The sequence below is a fragment of the Aedes albopictus genome, chromosome 2, assembly GCF_035046485.1.
Source record: "Aedes albopictus strain Foshan chromosome 2, AalbF5, whole genome shotgun sequence".
In the NCBI taxonomy this organism is placed as follows: Eukaryota; Metazoa; Arthropoda; class Insecta; order Diptera; family Culicidae; genus Aedes; species Aedes albopictus.
This window is the reverse complement of record NC_085137.1, coordinates 9309298-9332661: the sequence shown is the minus strand read 5'-3', so window position 1 is coordinate 9332661 and position 23364 is coordinate 9309298. Positions and strand designations below refer to the sequence as shown.

At 41.7% G+C, this 23364-nt stretch overlaps 2 protein-coding genes across 2 annotated transcripts; one reads left to right on the top strand and one right to left on the bottom strand.

Moving 5' to 3' along the window:
• Nucleotides 1–2800: 2800 nt before the first annotated feature.
• LOC109398329 (uncharacterized) lies at nt 2801–6454 on the top strand. The gene is made up of 3 exons (XM_019670683.3): nt 2801–3576; nt 3654–4205; nt 5585–6454. The coding sequence occupies exons 1-3, from the start codon at nt 3346–3348 to the stop codon at nt 6437–6439; spliced, it is 1638 nt and encodes a 545-aa protein (XP_019526228.3). The 5' UTR covers nt 2801–3345; the 3' UTR covers nt 6440–6454.
• Nucleotides 6455–6687: 233 nt separating this feature from the next.
• LOC109398328 (uncharacterized) lies at nt 6688–22003 on the bottom strand. Its single transcript, XM_062849118.1, has 6 exons — nt 21760–22003; nt 21089–21616; nt 18142–18447; nt 17878–18079; nt 7447–7791; nt 6688–7380 (listed from the first exon to the last, which is right to left on the bottom strand). The coding sequence occupies exons 1-6, from the start codon at nt 21883–21885 to the stop codon at nt 6902–6904; spliced, it is 1986 nt and encodes a 661-aa protein (XP_062705102.1). The 5' UTR covers nt 21886–22003; the 3' UTR covers nt 6688–6901.
• Between the last annotated feature and the right edge of the window lie 1361 nt (nt 22004–23364).

The window sequence follows — 23364 nt, the reverse complement described above, 5'->3', positions numbered from 1 at the left end:
CATCCTCCGTTTGGTGGCGCCAACCGATTGCGATCCCCAAGAAACGTCAAAATTCTAAACGGTTATTTGTGCCCGCCGCCGCCATTACCGCTCGCGGATAAGTGGATAAAAAAAATTTAACAGGGGGGGAGGGGGTGTCGAAAAGTCGCAAAAATTCCCTTACGTAATTAATGGACAGCCCCCTGTCAGAAGTGCAGCGATGCATTTGGAACTTTGTCAAACCCCATCTGTGCCGAGAAGTTGATGTACAGGAAGCTGATGGAATGGAAAGTGGCTTGGTCATTGAAAGAGGAACCGGACATTCGTGACATACATAAGTTTGTCTACCTGAGAGATTCAAAAAGAAAGACTCTGATCAAAATGGACCAGCTGGGAGAAGGAAAGCTGATGTTGAACTGGAGAGAAAAAGTCATGAACGTGTTTGCCTTCGCCTATTCACAGTCTATCAGCTCCGTGGCCATATGGGAGGAAGTAAACAAATGCCTGTTGAAACCCAGTGATACAGACAGAGCAGGAGCACCCAGCAATGTAATCTTGGAGGAGCTGGTTCAGGATTTAAAGCACAAGAATTCTCATTTGAGAAGCCACGATTCCGGTTGGATCCAGTGGGCCAATTGGATTCACTCGTCTCCGGCGCACCTACAAGAAAGTTTGATGACGCAGCTTCCGCCTCCAGAGTTGAAAGCCATGTTTTGGTCTCTACCTGTCTCCGAGGGAAGCCGAGCAGAGTGTCTACGTGAAGGTCTAGTTGTGGCACAAAATATCGTACAAAATCTGGCCCCCGATATTCAAGGCTTGTGCGACAAAGCAGAACAACTCACAAACCTTGCTTTTGACGTGAAAGTGGCGGCTCAAGGCTTGAAGGAGAGATTGGACATGTGCAGTGATATGCTGAAAGGGATGCAAACTTCCATACAACCACAGGAATCATCATTGAGTTGCCGATTGAGGGATGAGGTGGGAGATATGATGGATGTTGATCACGCTTGATTCGAATAAAATTTGAACGAACAGAAATAAAAGTTTTAATCATTTTATTTTATTTAAGCAGTTACTCTTCAAATCCAAAGTCTTTGAAAGGCTGGTCGAGACCAATATTCGGATCAAAGTTACTTCCAGCTACATAGCCACACTTGTGAAATAGTGCCGTGCACGAATAGTTTCCGAATTTAACAAAAGTCTCTGTGATTATATACGCCAACGGCATTTTGCTGTTCTCGACGTAATGACGCTTCAAATATTTCTTACAGATTCCAAAAATGACTTCAATGGGGTTGAACATTGGACAGTAAGCAGGTAGAAAGATTGGTAGAATGCCCAACGACCGAAGATACATGATGATGTTTTTGTCACAGTGTATTCGGGCACCATCCATTATCCAGATTGAGTGGCGCCCCGGATACGTCTCTGCTTTTCCACTCTGTAATGCGAATTTCCGAATGCACTCGGAAAACTTCTGTCTAGTGAAAGTACCTTCTGTCCTGTACGACTCAAGCATTCCCATTTGTCTCAGAAAACACAGATACGATTCTCGGGGGCGCCGATTGAATTCACCTCGATAGATGATTTTCTTTCCTTTCACTCCGTACCCGTGATTCCGCAACATGTCTCGGGAATCGAAAGAAACCTCATCAATGAAGACCATTTGATGTAGTTCCCAATTGAATGCGTCTAGCTCGTCGGCATACCTGGAACAAAAAACCGAACTTCATGTAGTTTTGTATTACGAAATGCCACAGGAGTTGATTTATGAATGATTCTTACCTGAGAATGTCTGCTTTCCGTATTTGAATTGCACGTCTCTCAATCTTTTTCCACGTTAGTCCCGCTGTTTTTAGAATATACGAATTACAGAAGCGGCACTGATTGTTGTTTTAAAATGTCGTTGAAAACGGTCGCGCGCTTCATCGATGAATATCACTGGCTTCTTGTAGTACAGGTCCAACAACCACTGCCGTTGTGCGGTTCCGAAACGTCGATAAACCACGATCCATTCCGAGGAAATAAAACGCGTAAAGGCAATGATAGACCGTATTCACACTTGCATGCTTATTTTTCACTCGATGCAAAATATCCTGGTGCAACATTTTTTGTGTTTTGTTCCGATCCGAACAGCGATAAAAACTGTGATTTCTCAACTTCTAAATATTATTGTCTAGTCGGCCGCAACGCTCGCTGAAGCTCACACGGTTGTTTACACAATTTTGACAGTTAGCCTAGCGCGGTGTTTGTTCAAAGCGCGACCGTTCCTTTCGGCTGGCATAGGCCGCGTGAACTTTTGTGCAAATCCCTCAAACTAATGTCGTTTTCGTTTTTGCGGCGGTGCTACACCGTTTCGTGCTACACTTTTCACTGAAAAAACGATCGTTTTTGGTGTAGTTGCATTGGTGTGCGTATATAAAAACCAAAATATTTACAACTTTCCAAACGCTGATTGGTGGACGCGGTGTACACCTGCTACACTCCTGATTTTTTGAGTGCTGCACTATCATGAGCGGTGCAGAAAAAGTGCTACACCGGTGCAGCACGAAAATCAAAAACGAACGTTTTCGGTGCAAAAGTGCTGCACCGGTGTAGCACCACCGCAAAAACGAAAACGACATAAATAAAACTATAAAAAATAACTAAACTTAACTCCGAACGAGTGTGATTTCCCTCCGTGTTCTCATCCCTCTGGACCTTGCTTTGCACTCATTAATTCCTACCTGTTTCAAAAACCTTGAATACCTTCTTTACTTCTGGTGTTGTGCACCGCAGAAATTGTTTGTAAACAAGTATTTTTGCCGGCGTCTGATAGTGAAGCAAATTTCAAGCATAACTTTTCAATCCGACGTAACTCGAGAATGTAAACAAATCCGGGTTAACTGCTGCATGCATGATTCATAAAGCAAATTGAAGAATCCATATCACTGTTTGATGATTTATTGCTTAATTTGTTTAACTAAGCATATTATTCGAAACGACGTATCTAACTATTTTGATGTATACAACTTTACTGATAGATACACCGTTTTGATATATGAGAAAACCAAACGACGTATCTAGCCAAAATCAAAAGTAACAGATACACCAAACTGGCACCATACAAAAGCGACGTATCTGGCATGACGTATCTCTAACCAACCCGGTGTATGTGTATTTTTATCAAAATTCATTGTGAAAATGATATGGAATGAGTAGGTTGTGTTTCTTACCTAGTGCGTGCTATATCCCTGGTGATGTTAAGCACGAAAAAACTTATGAAAAGTATTTTTATAAAAAACTATTTTAGTGAAATGGTCGTCAACATTGACCATGAATTTACTCAGATCAGTGAAAAAGTTAGATACGTCGATTTGAAAAATTATGCTTGATTTGTCTGGAATTCCTTCAATCTTCACCTCCTTCAAAAGTATTTATTTTAAGTATTACAGAAAAGTACTACTGAAAAGTGTACATAAATTGGACACGATGGAATCCGGTTCGTGTCGCGCTTGCTCGCGTACCGAAAATTTTCGTCGGTTTTCATTATATGCGGTCGCAGAAGCCACCCAGGAAGTAATCGCCATGATGATTCTCGAAACTAGCAACATACAGGTATGATTCGAATATGTTTTATTTGGAGGATTCATGAGATATTATTCAATGATATAATTTAATATACTTCTATTCAGGTTTCAACTGCAGACGGTTTGCCACAGCACATCTGCTCTGATTGCTTGATAGCCCTTAGCTTGGCTTATTCCTTTCGGCAGCAGTGCCATCGTGCTGATGCCAAATTTCGTGGAATACACGGAAGAGTGTCGCATCTAACAGTGGTAGGTCAACAGCAATCACATCAACTTCCCGAGAATCGATCATCCCACACTCAGAACACCGATACGTTTGAAATCATAATCCCTAAAGAGGAGGTCGACCCTGATGACCACCGCCATGGATACAATGAGTACAGCAGTTCATCTAATCACGACAGCCAATGGGGGAATCCGAATGCCCACCAACCCATTGGCGGAGGAGCAATGACTGTGGTGCATAACGTCAGTGAACCGTACTTCGGAGGAGCATTTGCTGGCAGGATCAGTGAACCATCAGATGCTGATGACAGCAATTTGGTGCAACCAATGGAGGTTACACCGGAAATGGCAGAATTTACGGCCCTTGGTCAGAACACATTGAAGCAGGAATCGCTTTCCTCGGAGGAAAGTCCGAAAGGTCGCAAGCGACAGGTGAGCATAATAATGATATTTTTTTGGAATGTTTTAGCTTAGCCAAGACTGACGGGAATCGCCAGATCATCTAGAAAATAGACGAGAACCCGAATTCGTTTCTAGCCGGAATCCACATGATCTTCAAGACTCGATCAAGATTCTATTCTCTGTCCAGCAAAACCCGTACGCCTGTACCGGTACACACATCCTCTCCCCGTCATTCCGAGAGATCCTCCAACAGCACCATCGACGTATTACACAAAGAAACATTCCACCACTCGTGGATAGAGAAGATCCAAAGGAAAGACATAACAATATGCTGGGTCCCAGGCCACGCAAGCATAAAGGGAAACTAACTAGTAGACAAAGCTGCACAAAAGGTAGAGAAAACGGAACAAAATACGAAGCACTACCACCACAAGATGCAATCAGCTGGTACAAGACAAGAACAGTATGGTCCCATGAATACCGTTGGAGTAGAAAGTCAAATACCTTTCTCAAAAGATACAAACCAACCACACTACCGGGGAAAGACAGAAAAAAAAACGTTAAGGAACAAAGGACACTAACGAGATTAAAAATAGGCCACACATGGTAATCACAGCAGAACATATAATAAGGGACTGCGCAGGATACGATGAAATAAGAACGATGCACAATATAACAGGACTAAGCATATACAACAACACAGAGACAAGCAAAAGAAACCTCCTCGAGGTTCTCAACGAATCGGCACTACTATAAACTATAAACAAAATATAAACCGAAACGCTCTAGATCAAAAGAAATACACAACCAAAGGCAGGGTTTTTAGAGCATAAACCGCGCACCACAAGAAATAGGGTTAGTGCGACTTTTTCCCTATAGGACGACACGAAGAAGACTAAACAGACAACAACACATGTGCCACAAAACGATACCCCTACCAGAAATTAAATTTACGATCCCAACATCCGCCCCTCGAAAACCTCACACGAGGGTTTGGAGGCAAATATACTCCTAGGTGTGGGTGGTCACGGTCAACGGCAGCTATAGCTAACTGACTAAAGAAAACTCACCCATAATCGACCTAATGATCAAATAGAAGCAGTTAAAAATTGTGAACAACTACGACAGTGGTCACTGACCACCGTGGTGAACCGAACTAAACCTTTGGAAAACCTCGTTAATCTCTAACCAACTCAAACAACACCAGAATTCTGTGCAACGGACCCTACATTACGCCCTCATTTATCTGCTCAGGTGTCTGCTGATAAGATTTCTTTATCCTACTAGCTGCTGAGCTTTTTTCTTGCAACTGTAAAGCTTGTGCATTTGTCGATATTATCTCAGTTTTTTTTTTGTAACAGACAAATATAAAGCAATCGTAAATTTTGAATCGCTTTTTACTTTTCCAGCTTACAAAAAAACAGAACACAAAAACATGCCAACAGGAAAAGGGACAACAAAACCCTAAAGACGGACCCAAAACTTGGAGCGCCGAAACAATGGATTCCGCCTTGGAAGCAATAAAGAACGGCATGAGCTATTACAAAGCATCGTGCTCTTTCGAGATTCCAATAGCAACGCTTTATTGGACAGCCCAGCGGCAAGGCGTCAAAAGTCAGCAAGCCGAGTTTAATAAAAGTTACAAGGAACAACAGTTGCCGACTGCTTTGGAAGCAATCAAGGCGGGTCTAAGTGTGACAAAAGCCTCAACAAAGTTCAACATTCCGCCATCAACCCTGCGACGACACATTGGCTATCATGGAATAAAAATTAATAGTCCGGAGCCTACGTGGACGGAGGAACAGATGAGTGAAGCCTTCGAAGCGATACAAGGAGGTATGAATTGGAAATCAGCGTCCATCAAGTATAACATTCCCTATGCCACACTCATCAAGCGCGGAAAACGCTGCGGAATATCATATCCTGATCAGAAAAAGCCCCATGAACAGATGAGCGAAGCCCTTAAAGCTATCCAGGACGGAATGAGTTATAGGAAAGCAAGAACGGTATTCAACATTCCCCATGGTACGCTCTACCAGCATGCTAGAGCTAGTGGTATAAATCACCCCAAAGCCGCCGCTACTAACGCTAAGAATGATAACACTGACAAACCGATGGGCATGGCTTCGGAAGCGTGGCCAAGCAGTTCCAACGAGAGTCATGAGCACAGTGTTGAGGCATCAGAATCCAGCAGCTCCCATCACACAACCAGTGATGTGAAAGTCAAAACCGAAAAGGATGTTGACGAAACGAATTCTTCATAAAAGTGAACGTTGCCCTGTAAAGTAAAAATATAAAAGAATTTCTGAAATCCTGATTAAAATGGCTTTTTTTTTAATATTTTATTACTATTATTATTACATAGAATACGTATTTATTTCTCATTTGATAAGAATATTGCTATTTCCAAATCTACCAACATGGTTGAGTAAATCTTCAAAGGAGAAAATACTCACACGTCAGGTACCATCAGTGCACCAGATTCCGCTCATTTAAGGCCAGTTTCGAAAATGAAAAAAATGTATTGAATGGCTGTTAAGTCTTTACTAATTTATTTATGCTATCAATTCCACACTACGAAGACTGAACACCGAAAAACATTTACTCTTCCACACACTTATACACTGAAACAATCGAATCACTTATAAACTTACGAATTAGGTTTCCATTTGTTTCGGAATTTTTTAGAGTCCCAACCACAACTTCCACCGCAACTCGCAGAACCATTATGCTGGCTGTTGCGTCCGTAGCGTGGCAGCCAGCGTTAAAATTCTCGCCTTGTTTGCGTCCTCGGGAGGTTCAAAATCAAACAACATATGTGCTAGAAAGTTCCAAAAGCCAGCCGCGCCAATCGGAAAACTTATGTCGTATGTTTTATAGATTTTGAGTGCGATTTCAAGTGCTTTCAGGAATGATTCCGTTTCGTAAATGACGACGTTCTGGTATCGCACGAAGAACCGATCGACACGTTCGATGGCAGATCCGATTACGATTATGATCGGGCAATCTGGGAAGTCTCTCAGTTGATTCCGATGGGGCAGTTTCGAAAGTGTTGTTTCATAATTTGTGAGCGATTTCAGATGCAAGATGGAACTATCACGACTGTCCTGCACTGACGGTCTCCACTTTGTTCCATTGGATAGGCGTATAGATGTACAAGGCCAAAAGAAGAATAGTAGGAACGCGGTGATGGTATTTCGTGAATCTGTTGATAGACGAAAAGGATTTGATATGTAACATAATGTGTGTTGATCTTACACTTAACACTAACCTTCCGTTAGTTCTCGATGTAGCAAAGACAAAAGCGGTTTTCCTTGTGCTGGTATCTCGTTGTCAAACAGAACTTTAACACGATCACGAAGATGCACAAATTTCCTGCCCAGTAGATCAGAAGATTTATCCGGATACCTGAAGTTGAAATCCTGTTCCACCAACTGATAGCCGCTGTTGTTCGTTAGCACCGGATACTCGTCAAGTAAGTGCTGGTAAGTGATTCCATTTAATTTGCTGATTTCATGCAAACGAACGGCACTAGTTGCTTTCCATCGCTCTTTGATGTCATCCCATTGGCCTTGATGGCACCGAAACCAGCGTTTCGTTTCCTGGTATGCTGTTACTGAAATATTCAAAAGAGATAAAGTCCATGTCACGTGTCCAGAGACCCACACGGCAAAAAATCTGCACTCTGATATGAACTGATTGGCACTTGAATTCGCACTACTGTCTAATCAGTTTGTTATCAATTCAAAAACATTCGAAAAAGGGAAGATTCAAAAATTACGTCCATCGTTTTCCTCCCCCCTCTGTCACGCAATTTCCCTATACCCAATACACGTACTGTCACACTTTTCTAGACCCCCCCCCTCCCCCAAATGTTGGACGTAATTTTTGAACGTTCCCAAAGAACATTCCATGCCTCTTCAATTTAAATGGAAATTCACTTCAATTCGTTGTTGACAATGTTTTGATTTCAAAACTAGAATTAAAAAAAAAGTGTTCACCACACTCAGATTCGATACCAGGACCTTGAGATTCATGATCAACAGTTTTCCCACTACACTACATCTCATCTGTTAGAAAGGTGCGTTTCGAAGCGAAACACTTTCTACCACCTGTCATCTATATTTACTTTCATGTCCAAAACAGTCATTACCAAACCAATAGCTTTTCACTTTGAATCGTACTGCTTTATACAGTAGTGAAAATCGAAGTGTTTTCAGTTAATTTCTCCGGTGGGTTTGTTTTGGTTCTAAAATCAACACTGACAGCATTGTGATTTCAAAGGAAAAACATTGCTGATCATGTTGATTGGGATGTTGAAGAGTTAATGGATTTTTCCCTTACATCGAGCGTGCAGAATTTTTACCGTGCAGGGGTGCAATATGCCGACAACATTCTAGCAACTAAAAATCATCCCGCGACTTACAGTAAGCACCATTTTAAGTTCCATGAAGTCCAGATACAGTTCCTCGCGAAACTTTTTTACTGCTCAACACTATGTTCAGGTAATAAACTTGAAAGCTTTTTTTATTTTTCTTGGTGTAACGTCCACATTGGGATAAAGCCTGATTCTCAGCTTATTGTTCTATGTGCAAAGGACGATCAGCTGGACCGCCATCGAAAGCGCCTTACTCTAGGAGTTCCGGATAGCCTGTGCCGAATACTAGTGATTCTCAAAAGAACTTCCGGTAACTTGGAATACTTTGAAGATCTCTGAAAGGCTATCTACTCATAAGACAAAATAAAATTCCCTGAGTATTCCAGGTTTTTCCAGGGGGAAATTTCAAATGTTGACAAATAAAAAATCAGACCAAATTTTATAAAATTTCTATTTTCTCAAAAACTACATAGACACATCATCAAAACTTAAGTAAACCATTCAAAGGAGAAATGCACAAGATTTATTATACTGTTAACTGTTTAACAAAACTCTTTCGTATATATTGCAAAAATCGGTTGAGGAATATTTCTAAACTTTTTCCAGTTATTTTGGGTTGATTGCAAGAAATGGACATTTCCACTTACAATGACATCCAAATACTCTAGAAAATAAAAAAAATCAAGAGTTCAGTCAGTAATTGCAAAGACTAGGTAGGGTGACAATGGGTATTATCGGCAGGTTTGTTCTCTTCGTCATGGGGGGTTTTTGTCAGCCAAATTGCCTGAAACTTGGCCATATAATTCAGCTTAGTTGGGAAGGATTTGAGACCAACTCTGAGTTCAATAGGTTTCAAAAAACCCCCAAAGACGAAGAAAACAAAACGGCCGAGAATAGGTAATTTCCCCTATATGATCGTTAAATTCCATACACAGTTTTGAATTTGAACTAGGATGTTTGTACTCTGTGCTGGTGGTAAGTAATGTTGAGATTTCGAAATATTACCCATGATTCTTCCTTCAAATCCTTCCAGAATTCCTCCTTCAAATTCATTCCCAGTTTCTCGCAGAGTTTTCCCATGAAATTATCGAAGATTTTTGTTTTCTGGCTTTCTCCAGTTTTCCCAAGAATATCCAGAGATTTTTACAAATAGGTCCTTCCCAGATTTTTCACGATTTCAGGTTTTTCACGAGGTCTCTGCTAGAGTATGAACCCAGGACTTTCTTCCAGAGTTTCTCGCTGGATTGCTCCCGGAGATCTTTCCAAAGTTCTGCCAGGAGTTTTTCTTAGAGGTTGCGGGATAGTTTTCCAACAGTTTTTTAGGGATTTTTTGCAGAAATTCTTCCAGAAACAGTTTTTAGATATTTCTCGTGGTTTTCCTTGCGGGATTTCACACGTAGTTTCTCCCCGGAATACTTTTAGAGGTTTTCAGAGTTCCTCTTTAAATTTCCTTAATATTTCGTCTTTGGATTAGCCCCAGAACTTGTTTAAGAGCTAGAAGGAGGATGCAAAGGGCTCGTACCGATGAGGATAGAATTGAACGAAGCGAGGCCTACAGGGCGGCTAAACTGGCACTGAATAAGGAGATTAAGACTCGTAAGCGGGCGTGCTTCGAAAATCTCTGCCAGGCAGCCAACACGACCCCATGGGGTGATGCCTACAGAGTAGTCATGGCCAAAACGAAGGGCGCGTCAGCACCCCCAGAACGCTCCCCAGAGATGCTGCAGAAAATCGTGGAAACGCTGTTCCCGCGCCACGATACAAGACCATGGGCCCCCGTTCCCTATAGCCAAACCGGCCATAGCGAGGTAGCCCCGGTCACGAACGACGAACTCATTGCAATAGCGAAGTCGCTTAAGTTGAACAAGGCTCCGGGTCCGGACGGTATCCCGACATTACCCAAGTAACCATGACGCTTTATATAGAGCATTATTTTCGCTTTATAGTGTATTATATGACATGCGATATAAAGTTGTTTTGTCATATAGGCACCATTAAAGTAGGTTTAAGGTCGAAAGTGGCGCTACTATTGTTGATTTACAGCAAGCTTTACTGTGGTGATTGCTAAAGCATATAAAATGCTTGTACCTTATAGCTAATGCAATCAAATCGCATGGAATGCACACTTAATGCATCATGTCGAAAAAGAAAAAAAGTATGTTTATCATTTTTCTATCTATTTTTATCTTCCGATACTCTCACTTTGATGTTTTTTTATTGTATTTCGGGAATTGAACCTAGACTGCTGAAACTGACCACGATGAAACTCGGACGCGCTAACGCTGTGTGCTACGATACCATGTATTTTGCACCTGGAAAAATGTGCAACATAAAGTAAAGTATACTCAGCTAGTGCCTTATTGAGTTGTGTTTTCAGCAACTCTAAAAAATGTGCCGGGGTCTGAATGCCATCAGTTATGTTACTCTCGAATATAAATTCGTCTGTGTTGATTCTGTTTTTTTTTTGTTTTCATATGTGCTCACTTCTACCTAAAATACAATAAATAAGAAACAATACAAACAGCGCTTCAATTCTTCCTTTTATGAAATCGGGTTAAACAAGGAAACCGATACCCCACATAATTTTTGTTCCCTCAGCATCTGATTTTTTTCATGTCCCAACCAGAAACCCAAAAAACCATACATAATATAAATTTTCACACAGCAACATCAGAGCATGATAATCTAAGTGCTCCGCAGCAATCCATGAAAATTTTAGTTTGTTTTGAATGGTTCTGTTTCTAAAAGTGTATTACAGTTTTTTTTCGAACTGAGCGATATTTTTCTGTTTACAACGATGGAAGCTTTAGTAAAGGCACATATAAAGTAATAAATGCTTGCATTATTGATTGCTATAAAGCTTTTAACATGGTAATGCAATGAAGCATTTAACAACGGCTCTATAGAACTATACAGAACTGTCAAAATCTCGTAATGCTTCAATGCTTTCATAATGTAGATTAAACGCTTCATTACTTGACAGATGTAAAATAAAAGTTATGTTGCATTAGCTAAACTATAATACGATGGAATTAATGTTATGATATAATGCTTGTGGTTACTTGGGTAGCCATCAAGACGGCCATCGAGGCTAAGCCTGACATGTTCAGAATGGCTATGCAGATGTGCCTAGACAGAGGCGAATTTCCGGAGAGGTGGAAACGGCAAAGATTGGTTCTACTGCCCAAACCCGGGAAGCCACCTGGCGACCCGTCGGCATACAGACCTATCTGCCTGCTGGACACCGCCGGAAAACTGTTGGAACGGATCATTCTGTCGAGGCTGATGGTCTATACCGAGAAACCCGATGACTCTGGTCTCTCGGATAACCAGTTCGGCTTCCGGAAGGGTCGATCGACGGTGGACGCTATTAGGGCTGTAACCAAAACGGCCGAAATAGCGCTCCAAAAGAAGCGAACAGGAATCCGCTATTGCGCGGTCGTCACGCTGGACGTTAAGAATGCGTTCAACAGCGTCAGCTGGACCGCCATTGAGTGCGCAATACACCACCTAGGAGTCCCGGTTAGCCTATGCCGGATATTGGAGAGCTACTTCCAGAATAGAGTGCTAATCTATGACACCGAGGAAGACGAGAGGAGCTACAAAATCATCGCAGGGGTACCGCAGGGGTCCATCTTGGGCCCGGTACTATGGAACGCGGCGTATGATGGCGTATTGAGGCTCAAACTTCCACCGGGCGTAAAGCTGGTCGGCTTCGCCGATGATATTACCCTCGTGGTATACGGCGAGTCGATAGAGGTATCAGGTATCAGAAGGCCGGCTCCAGAGGCACGTTATCCTCCATTTGGGACATTTGTGCCATCGCCATACATATAAGCCTATTTCATCATTTACCTGAGGGAGAATGGGACAAGGGATGGAATGGGATTAGGAAAGGGAAAGGTGATGAAATAGGAAGGGGTACCCTAGAAGAGGGAATGAACGCATAAGCGCAATGAGAGCTCATAGCCCATACCACAATGGGTTTATTCAGTGCCCTGAAAAGGACACTGTAAAACGCATAAGCGTAAAGAGAGCCAATAGCTCATTGGAGGTAGCTTGTGACGTCATGCGACTTTCAATATGACATTGAAAGGCACGTCATCGAAAGCATCCTCAATATTCAAGAAATTACCGCAAAACCTACGTTTGAGCGAGTACTTTCTTGAAAACATATACAACTTTGTGTAAAAGAATCACTGTGGACATCCCAAATTGGGAGGCATGTGAGTTCACATAAGTAGGCATGTCAGCCAGACGAACATCACAGATGTGATAATCGACAATGCGTTTTAAGCATTTCAGAAAGAACGAGGTAACCAGATAAATCTGAAACTCATTCCATCTTAATACAACGCACGCACCCTTTCGGGATAAAACTACAGAGTAATTTCACGCCATGAAAATACCTCATAGAAAACTACAAGAGTTCAAAACATGTTTGAAATACTCAAATCCCTCTGCAGGAAATAGGACAAAACCCCATTTCCTCCTGAAGATTTGAATTAAGCAGAGCTTTTTAGGGCCCACTAAGTCGATTATATAGCTATAATTCTCAAGCGGAAGCTAGAGATTCGTAACTATACAAAAGAATGGTTTATCCGAAGATATTTTGAACTTGAACAGATCAGAGTTCTATTCAGGAATACCTCTGCAGTCCGCACAGACTGCAGAGGACAAGCTTCTTTCAAAGCAATAGTTATGGTATGCCACAATGGAGGGCGTTACAGGTACAAAACCACAATGAAACTCTCTTGAAGTAGCAATGGAAGCGAGTTATCCACAAAATGTGGTCGCAACCAATTAGTACAGGTGTCCTAGTTCGTTGAGCAGGGACGCCTGAATACTAAGGTGGCCCACACTTATATGAAAAACAAAAATTTCGAAAAATGCCAAGTCTTACCTCCTAAATCAGTTGTTTTGGACATCCAGAAGCTACGTTCAAAATTTGAGCAAAATCGGTTGAGCCTAAGGGGGCGCTCAAAACGCTTGAAGTTTGTATGGGAAAACTTGGCCAAATGTATGCAGAAATTTTAAGTTTTCGAATTTGGCCGCTAGGAGGCGCTGTAAGCATTCCATAATCAAACCCTTTGGTATTATTGTAGGTGACTATATGCCAAACAACTTTGTCGAAGACCGCAAAGTGATCCAACGTCTGAGGAAAAAGTTATACCCTAGGTAAAGTGATGATAAACTTTATTGTTGTTTTTCCAATACATGTAAAGGAATAATATCAATAATGAAATCTTAATACTTTGCCTCACTTTACCTAGGGTATAACTTTTTTCACAGCCGTCGGATCACTTCGCGGTCTTCGACAAAGTTCTTTGGCATATAGTCACCTACAAAAATACCAAAGGGTTTATTTATTGAACGCTTACAGCGCCACCTAGCGGCCAAATTCGAAAACTTAAAATTTCTGCATACATTTGGCCAAGTTTTCCCATACAAACTTCAAGCGTTTTGAGCGCCCCGTTAGGCTCAACCGATTTTGCTCAAATTTTGAACGTAGCTTCTGGAAGTCCAAAACAACAGATTTAGGAGGTAAGACTTGGCATTTTTAGAAATTTTTGTTTTTCATATAAATGTGGGCCACCCTACTGAATACGCAAATTTTGCGAAGGAACACTCAAAAGTGAAAAGAAGGTCAAATGGAGACTCGTCATCTGACACATGCCAATCAGTCAACTCATGACAAATTCTGCTCATGAAGAGATTGGTTAGGTGCAATTCTATGTTAAGTTATCCATGAACTGTACTACCTAAGTAATCCATCAAACTGAAGCATCTCAAATTAATGTTTGAGCTACTTCAGATGATGTAATCATCGTAGCAATACTGCCAAATATCAACGAAAAAATGCTGAATACAAGAGCTTGCTTGAAGGCATCCATAAGGAAAGGTTGAAAAATACTGTTAACGTTATTCTAAGATATAGCATGCTCGAGGCACGACACTTCATTTATAATGAAAGAAGCAAAACTAGGTTCACAAGGTAACCTATACAGAAGTTACCCTATGAAAATGAACTTTTTGAAGTAGAGCCACTTGGGCCACGCACGCTTTTTACGCTGAAGATTGATCTGAGATTTCCTAGCCGTAGCCACTACCCAAACTAGACAGGATTACACTCTTCACAATCACAGCACCAAAAGGAAATATCAACGACAAACCAAATCGGTGTCAATTGATAAAACGCCAATGGCGAAAACGCATTAAGCGAAACCGTATAGGTAGTAATGTAAGCTAATTTACAACATTTGAATAGTCCCGCCCTTATTTAGCCTCAAATTTGAGACTTAAGAAAGGCAACTGATTATCTCGGAGAAACGCAAGGTCCACTGCACTATTGCTCCGGTTAGCGCAGTAAGGGCGTAATACTGTGGAGGACGCCCTAATTCTCCACAGGCTCCGTTTGTGGTTAGGTTTTTATTAGACCCCCCTAACCATTCATTCCTTGGCACGGTAAGCATAAAGCCGCATAACACCATGAATTAGGGGTCACCTGTTTAGTGGACTCTTACCACTGGATCAGGCGGTCCGTAGTGTTATTCTTAGCCAATGGACTACCCGCTTTGCGCGCAGCCACAGTTGATCAGCAGGAGTAAATCAATTTAATTTGGTATGGCGAAATGCATCTAAACTTGAATTACTTGAAATACAAAGCTTTTCCCGAAAAAATATTTGGTAGGCTTAATAGTGGTCACCATTGTGCACAACCATTACCAAATATTTTTTCGAATAATATGTTCCACTTTGAAGAATTTGCCTTTAGATGGTATTCGCCATACAATATTTTTGCGATTTACTTTTAGCGATTTTTCGCGCATAGAAGCTAGCGCCACATTGGTCGATGCGGAGAGTAGGAAAACAGCCGATGTAGTTAGTTCATTGAGACAACCGCTACCGACACTACACAGCTATCTAGGCTGATCGGGAAAAGAAGTTAACATTGATGGCTAACTTCCGAACAAATCCGAACAAGCCGATAAACGAGTGCTAATCTATAACACCGAGGAAGACGAGAGGAGCTACAAAATCACCGCAGGGGTACCGCAGGGGTCCATCTTGGGCCCGGTACTATGGAACGCGGCGTATGATGGCGTATTGAGGCTCAAACTTCCACCGGGCGTAAAGCTGATCGGCTTCGCCGATGATATTACCCTCGTGGTATACGGCGAGTCGATAGAGGAAGTGGAACTGACAGCAACTCACGCAATTGGCATAGTGGAGGATTGGATGAGGTCGAGACATTTGGCACTCGCGAACCACAAAACGGAGGTGGTGGTGGTGAACAATCGCAAGTCTGAACAGCAGGCAGTGGTCACCACAGGTGGATGCACGATCAACTCTAAGCGCTCACTGAAGCAATTGGGGGTCATGATCGACGATAAGCCGAAATTCGGAAGTCACGTAGAATATGCCTGCAAAAGGGCAAGCATGGCGATAATGGCATTGTCAAAGATAATGTCAAACAGCTCGGCAATAGTCTCGAGTAAGCGTAAGCTGCTCGCGGCAGTAGCGGTCTCCATACTACGGTATGGCGCCGCTGCATGGTCGAAGGCGCTAGTGGTTAACCGAAACGTGAAGCGACTTGAGAGTACCCACAGGCTGATGTGCCTTAGGGTGGTGAGCGCATACCGCACGGTCTCAAAGGACGCGGTATGTGTGCTAGCGGGCATGATGCTCATAGCTTTAGTGGTGGCAGAGGATGAAGAATGCTTTGAGCGACGCGGCATAAGAGGCGCGAGGCGTTTCGCCAGAACCTCGTCTATGCTGAAGTGGCAGAGCGAATGGGATTCCTCCAGCAAGGGTAGATGGACACACAGGCTCATACCGAGCGTGTCTAAGTGGACGAGCAGGCCCCATGGCGAGGTGAATTTTCACTTGACTCAATTTCTGTCAGGCCATGGGTGCTTTAGGTGGTATCTGCATAGATTCGGACACGCAGGCTCCCCCGCATGTCCGGAGTGTGCAGACTGCGATGAGACCGCGGAGCATGTGCTCTTTGAATGTCCACGTTTCGTGGAGCAAAGGTCGAGTATGCAGGAGGTATGCGGTAGAGATATCACGCCTGACAACATTGTTGAAAGGATGTGTATGGGGGCGGACAAGTGGGACTCCGTTACTTCCACGGTTTCTCGAATCGTACTTGAACTACAGAGTAAATGGCGAGCCGAACAACAGCTAGTTGAGTTGGCCCCCCATCCCCATCCAGGAGCTTGAGTTCAACGGGTAGTCTAAGTACTAGCCAGGACCCGAGCCTCCAGGGGAGAGTGAACAACTTAAGGCGGTAGCTGGTGGAACGCTTACTATTAGAGTGTACTCATGTACGGTCCCCCCCTTCTCGAAGTCATCCCTAACGGGCGTACCGCGAAGGTAAGGAAGAGAGAGAATGAGTTTTTAGTGGGTCGATCCCCACATCACCCGAGGAACCACTTCTTGGGTATCTGTTGCAGATTTTCTCATTCTATATAAAAAAAAGAACTTTTTTTTTCTAGATGTCCCAATTTTTCTCAGGATTTCTTTCGTAGTTCCTCTCGAGTTTCTCTAACAAGTCTTTGCGGAGTTTTTCGCGAAATTTGACCATTATTCCTTTAGAGATTTCTCCGGAAATTTCTTACAAGAAATCTCTTAAGTTATCCCAGGAGATATTCTAAAAAAAAAAACTGAAAAAATCCTGCAAGAACTCCGGGAGCAATTTAAAAAGAATCCCAAAGAGGAGCATCCAGAATCTCGGGATAATTTGTAGTAGAGATTCCGGAAAGAGCTCTGGGAATAATCCCGAGAAAATCTGTAGGAAAATAATATCAGGTGGATCAATGCAAGAAATTAGACCATCAACTACATAGAAAAGCCTTGGTAAATATATACAAAAAAAAAAAAAAAAAATACGGCGCGAACTCCATGAGAAATATTAGCAGTTATTTCTGCAGAAATCCCAGAAGGCTCTCTAGAACATCTTAGGAGAAAGTCTATTATGAATTCTGAAAAAAAAAAACTCTGAGAAACATCCCACGATCAACACCGGAAGGAATCTTTCTCTCAGAAGCTCCGAGAGAAATCTCAAAAGAAATCCCGTGAGAACCTTTGGGAAATATATCAGCTGAAACTTCTGTAAATCCAAGGAGAAACTCTTGAAGAAAGATAAATTTCTTGAAGTAATCACAGGACAGACTTCGGAAGAAATCCCGGTATTGAAACAAGTGTCGCTAGCCAAAACGTTGCTATTCGGTTTGGTGCTGGCGCCATAATAGTAAGCCGAAGATTTTTAATTGTAGACATATTCCCACACCAGGCATTGACGATATGATGCGAACAAACCTTCGTTTTCTGTGACGGCATCATCTACAAACGATCGAGATGGGCTTGGTGAAGATTGCTCGTTGGCTTTGAACTTCGTGCCCAGACCGGATGTATGGCTGTAGTTATGATTCCGATCATGCAAGCAACCCCTTGCTATTCGTCCTAATTTGATCTTCTTTCCATTTTCGTCACGATAAAAAGTGGGTTGGTACCAGATGTGCTGAATTCAGGAAAAAAGCTTAAAATTTATAACTTTTTCAAAATCCCTAGTAAGGTCTTTACCTTTTCGATGGTCGGGAAAATGCACTTCAACTCTGCGGCACGAAGCATAAGTTCCTCCCGTGTCAGCTTTCCGAATTCATCTATAAACTGGTCGACGATCAGATGGGTGATGAAGACACGGTCCTTCCTTGGTAGGATATTGGTTGACGCGAATGCTTCCACAATGAGCCTGCCTTTTTTGGATCTGTTTATCAAGGTTTGTGCCGTCCACTGGCTTCGCGGCAAATGTCCTAATACGGCTTTTGGTAGACCACAACTTTGTGATGCTGAATAGCGGTTTGGCAGTGCCACCACTGTATGCATTGCCTATACAAATATGAATATTGGATTAGTATTAGTATCTTGACCAAGTGTATGTAGCAATGACTTATTTTTTGTATTTATGTAGGTAACTACATATGTCATACAACTTTATCGAAGGCCGTAAAGTAATTCAAGGCCTGTTGAAGAAAGTTATGTCTTAGGCAAAGTGATACTTAAAACCTAGCTTTCGTTGTTATTTCTACTTGCATAGTTGTAAAAATAATAAAACCTGAAAGTAACTTATCTCATAGTACTCGAATCACTCAAGGCTCAAATAACCATCATTCAATCATCAGCAATTAAACTAATAAATCAACTATTAAAAAGCATTTTTTTGCTCCAATTCACAAAGCCACTAATGAAAATTATTTCACTGTTATATAGAATGCAGTGATAAATTTTAATTACCTTTGGGTGGAATTTGAGCGAAAAAACTGCAGGGTTTTCCAATACGGATGATGGTTTGTTTCCTCTTAATGATTTTCGACAAAGTTATAGAGGTAATCAAGTTCAAAATGTATGCGTGTCCGAACGTTAAATTCATCATTCTCTTACTTTACGGGTTCACTTACCCGTTTTACGCAACTCGATTGGGTAATGTTTGCATATGAAATTTGAATAGCCTTTGAGTTGGCGTGTATTTTTGTGTGAGGAAAAACTTGCGCTAGTGTTCGTGTGAAAGAAGGCTTGCAGTTGAAATAACTGTTCTGCAATGTTAATTTAAATACACAACGCCACTAAATTTGTGCAGACTGAGTTTCGAGCATAGAGTACAGATTCATGGGATGATTTATTTGTCTAAATAAATTTAATATCTAAATTGAGATTGTACACCTAACCGTCTTTAGAGGAATTCCTGGATGGAATTCCTAGGAGGAATTCCTAAAGAAATTTCTGGAGAAATTCCTGCATGAATATCTGAAGGAATCCCTGGAGGAATCGCAGGAGAATTTCTTGGAGGATTCTTTGGAGAAATTCTTGGATCAATGCCTGGAGCACATCCTGGAAATTCTTAGACACATTTCTGGAGAAATCCTTGAAGAACTCCTGGAGGACTTTTTGGAAAAATCGTTGAAGCAATTTCTGGAGGAACCTCAGGAGGAATGCCTGGAGGATCTTCTGGGCAAATTCCTGGCGGAATTCCAGGTGGAACTCCTGGAGAAATCCCTAGAGGAATTCTTGAAGAAATCCCTGAATGAATCCCTGTAGGAATCTCTAGATGAATTCTGGGAGGAATCCCTGCAGAAATTTGTGAACAAAGTTCTAGAAGAATTATTTCTGGAGGAATTCTAGGAGGAATCGTCGGAGAAATTTCAGGAGGAAACTCTGGAAGAATCCTAAGAGGAATCCGTGGAGAAATTTCTGATGAAATTCCTAGAGGACTTCCCAGAGGTATTCCTGGAGGAAATCCTGGAAGAAATCCCGGAGGAATCCCTGGAAAAATTCCTCAAGGAATTCCTGAAGGAAAATTCCTTGAAGGAATTCCTAGAGGAATCTCAGAAGGAATTCATGCAGGAATCGCTGGAGAAATTTGTGGATTACTTCCTGGATAAACTCCGGGAGGAATTCCTGGGGAAATTTCTAAAGGAATCCCTAGAGGTTTTTTTAGAGCAATTTCTGAAGAAATTGCTGTGGAGGTAGTCCTAAAGGAATTTCTGGAGGAATGCTTAGAGCAATCCCAAGAGGAATTCCTGTAGACATGCCGGTAGAAATTCTTGGAGGAATTTCTAGAGAAATTCCTTGCGAAATCTCTAGAGGAATTCTTGGAAGAATCCCTGTATATATTCCGTGGGGAATCCCTGGAGGAATCCTTAGAGAATTTCCTTCAAGAACTACTGGAGCACTTTCAGGAGGAATTCCCGGACGAATACCTGTAAGAATTTTTAAAGGAATCCATGTAGGAATTCTTAGAGGAATTTCTGGAGGAATCCTTTGAGAAATTCTTGGAGGAATCCCAGGAAGAATTCCTGAAGAAATCCAAGGATCAATTTCTGAGGGAAATCTAGGAGGAGTCTCTGAAGAATCCCAGGAGGAAATTCTGTAGAAATCGATTAAAATTCAGAGGAATACCTTAAAGAAATCCTATAAAGAGTACGCAGAGGAACTTTTGGAGCACTCCCTGTAGCAGTTCCTAAAGGAATCCTTGAAGGAGTTTCTGAAGAAACCCCAGGAGGAAGCTTGAAAGCAATCCCAAGAGGAATTCGTAAGGAATCTCTAAACAGTTCCTGGAGGAAGTCTTAGGATTTTTCCTGGATGAGTTTATGGAAGAATTCCATGAGGATTACCTGAAGGAATCCCAAGAAGAGTTCTCGGAGGCATTTTCAAAATAATCCAGGAAGTTGTTCTCGAAAGAATCAAAGAAGGAATTTCCAGGTAAATCCCTGGAGGAATTTTTGAGAGTTTTGTTAAGGAACCCCAGGATGAATCCTGGAAGCAATCCCATGAAGAATTCCTTAGGGAATCTCACGAGAGCTTTCTTAGCGAACTACTGGAAGAATTTCTGTAGGAATCCCGCTATAAAATTTTGAAGAAAACCATATCTGCAGTGATTGTGCCACCTTGTAAACATCTAAACTTGTCCTCTCTACATGTGCACTTCTATGCGTTTTATGATTAAAATCGCGTCGTTGGGCGACCCACTAACCTGACGATTGAAGCTTTGATTAAACCGTTGTGCTGAATCTGGCAAATAATTTTGTTCTTGAAAACAGCCATCCATTTCCGGTTCATCATTGTTCATTGGTTGTACCATACTGTTGCTATCGTGGTCTGATGCTGCATCTCTTACATTGACAAATTCCGTAGGTTCCATCTCATCCCCACACCGTTCACTGGAGTTATGTCCCGCAGAAATTGACCCATCATCTGTGAATTGAACATCCTGACTTGTCAATGGATACTGATGAGCAGATAAACTGATGGCATACCTACCCAACCCATAGTCGTCAATGTCCACCTCTTCTTTAGGGACTATGCCGTTGAATAGGCTATCATCGTGTGCTTGATGTTGCTGATGTAGCTTATCAACCGTTGAAAATGCTGGTAACTTTTCGCAATTTTCGCGGAATTTTGCATCCGCACGATAACACTGCTTTCGAAATGAATAAGCCAAGCTGAGTGCTATCAAACAATCAGAGCAGATGTGCTGTGGCAAGCCATCTTCCGCTGAAACCTGGAAGAAAATTTTGTCTGAACATATTTCTATAGAGGTAACAATCTTATTGTGGTTAAAACGGAAATAGCTGAATAACACTTTTCTTAATTTAAAAAGTTTGTCAAGACAACTTTCGTTGAGAATAAAAAAACGGTACTTGCCTGTACGCCGATCACGTCCAGTAGCATATTGGCGATCACTTCCTGGGTCACTTCTGCCACCGCATACAAGGAAAACGGTCGGAAATTTTCACTGCCCGAACAGGTCCGACAGTGGCCTGCCTCCATCGTGTTCGATTCACGTATAAAATGCTGCAACGGCGACTGAAATCCAAGAGAAATTTGAATTTTGTAACCACGGCGCTGATGGTTTCTGTTTTATGCCGTCTGCTGGTTTTTGTTTACAAACAACTTCGGTCGGGCACGGGCACTGGCGGCAGTACCTTGCAGGAAGAAGGTATTCCAGATTCTTACAAATGGTAGGAATCTGGGTTTTAAGCTCTCGTGGGCTTTTGCGAGCGCCATCTATCTGTGGATAGCTTAATAATTTGCTAAAACTATAGACACTGTAGATTTCATATAGACATGCGGAGAGATGTAAAAAAAAACAACACTTCGCGATTACAGCCCTTTAACACGCAGAAAAATGAGGCTTATTTAAAACAATAAAACGCATGGTTAATTTTTAAACTGAGCATTTACTTATTCCAAAGTTATGTTTATTTGTTCTTACTTAGAGTTTATCGATCAAAACAACCAATTCCCATCATTCCATATAACGTTAAAATCTGCATTTGTTTCAACAAAATGGGGACCATAAACATGGCCCGGGAGCACTCACACATCTTCAAAATTCTTACCCCAACATCGCCACAACGAAGAAAGTGTAGCAAATCCATCACTCCAACTTCCAAGTGCAGTTTTGGCCGTGATGGATAACGCGCAGGTACTCAATACTGCATCCAAAAAAAAAAGTTGGTCCGTTACGATTTTTTGTCTTTTTTCATTCGTTCTCGCTTCCTTCCGCTTGTCGAGTGTCTAAAAATAGATTTCCGAGCTGCCGCAGGAGCTGCCGTCACCAACAAAATCACTTCCCGGCTTTGTTAGTGGCAAAAGTGCAGTCGTTTAAAACAATCTGTTATTTTATGTTGAAAGTACCAAATAACGGGTGGCCACTAAATAACGGGAATGCTTTTAGCAGCTGATTAAAAACAATAGAAGCATCCATAGAGTAAACATTTTTTAGACAAAACCATCGCCTATCTATCCACAAAGTCAGCGTATTTTTTATTTTGTGTCAACTTATTCTGTTCTGCAGAAAACGCCATTGAAACAGGAAGCACTACCAAAACGCCTTGGACGGCTCTACTGATTGCTCAAAACAACCGTAAAAAAAGTTAATAGTAAACCATTATAAAACTAGAACCCGCCCGGTTTTGAATGAATTCCACATTTCGGCATCCCAAGAAACAGATCCTGAAGGAAATAGAGGAAAACTAGCAAAACCAATAAGCATGATATCATTTCACATAATAAAATCTTCTTTTGTGACATGGGCTGGATAAATCAATAGAATGCCTTGTTAAATAACAAATATTTACATCAAATCACATTTACACATTGAACAACATGTAAATGGTTCGTTATAAAAAAATAGCACAAAAAAAGTTCAACAATGAACCGCAGTGCACAAATTACATCGACACGTTTTGGTGATACAGAAAAATAACATTTTTTGTAAATTTCTATAAATGTCATTTACGGCTA

What these genes read in the sequence shown, in the direction of transcription:
- LOC109398328 (XM_062849118.1), bottom strand. Translation starts at nt 21,885, where the DNA reads ATGGAGGCAGGCCACTGTCGGACCTGTTCGGGCAGTGAAAATTTCCGA. An exon ending in ATCAAAGCTTCAATCGTCAG is followed by an intron (nt 18,448 to 21,088) that starts GTTAGTGGGTCG and finishes ATATTTGTATAG; the next exon opens with GCAATGCATACAGTGGTGGC. An exon ending in TTTTCCCGACCATCGAAAAG is followed by an intron (nt 18,080 to 18,141) that starts GTAAAGACCTTA and finishes TCCTGAATTCAG; the next exon opens with CACATCTGGTACCAACCCAC.
- LOC109398329 (XM_019670683.3), top strand. Translation starts at nt 3,346, where the DNA reads ATGCTTGATTTGTCTGGAATTCCTTCAATCTTCACCTCCTTCAAAAGT. An exon ending in TCGAAACTAGCAACATACAG is followed by an intron (nt 3,577 to 3,653) that starts GTATGATTCGAA and finishes ACTTCTATTCAG; the next exon opens with GTTTCAACTGCAGACGGTTT. An exon ending in CGAAAGGTCGCAAGCGACAG is followed by an intron (nt 4,206 to 5,584) that starts GTGAGCATAATA and finishes TTACTTTTCCAG; the next exon opens with CTTACAAAAAAACAGAACAC.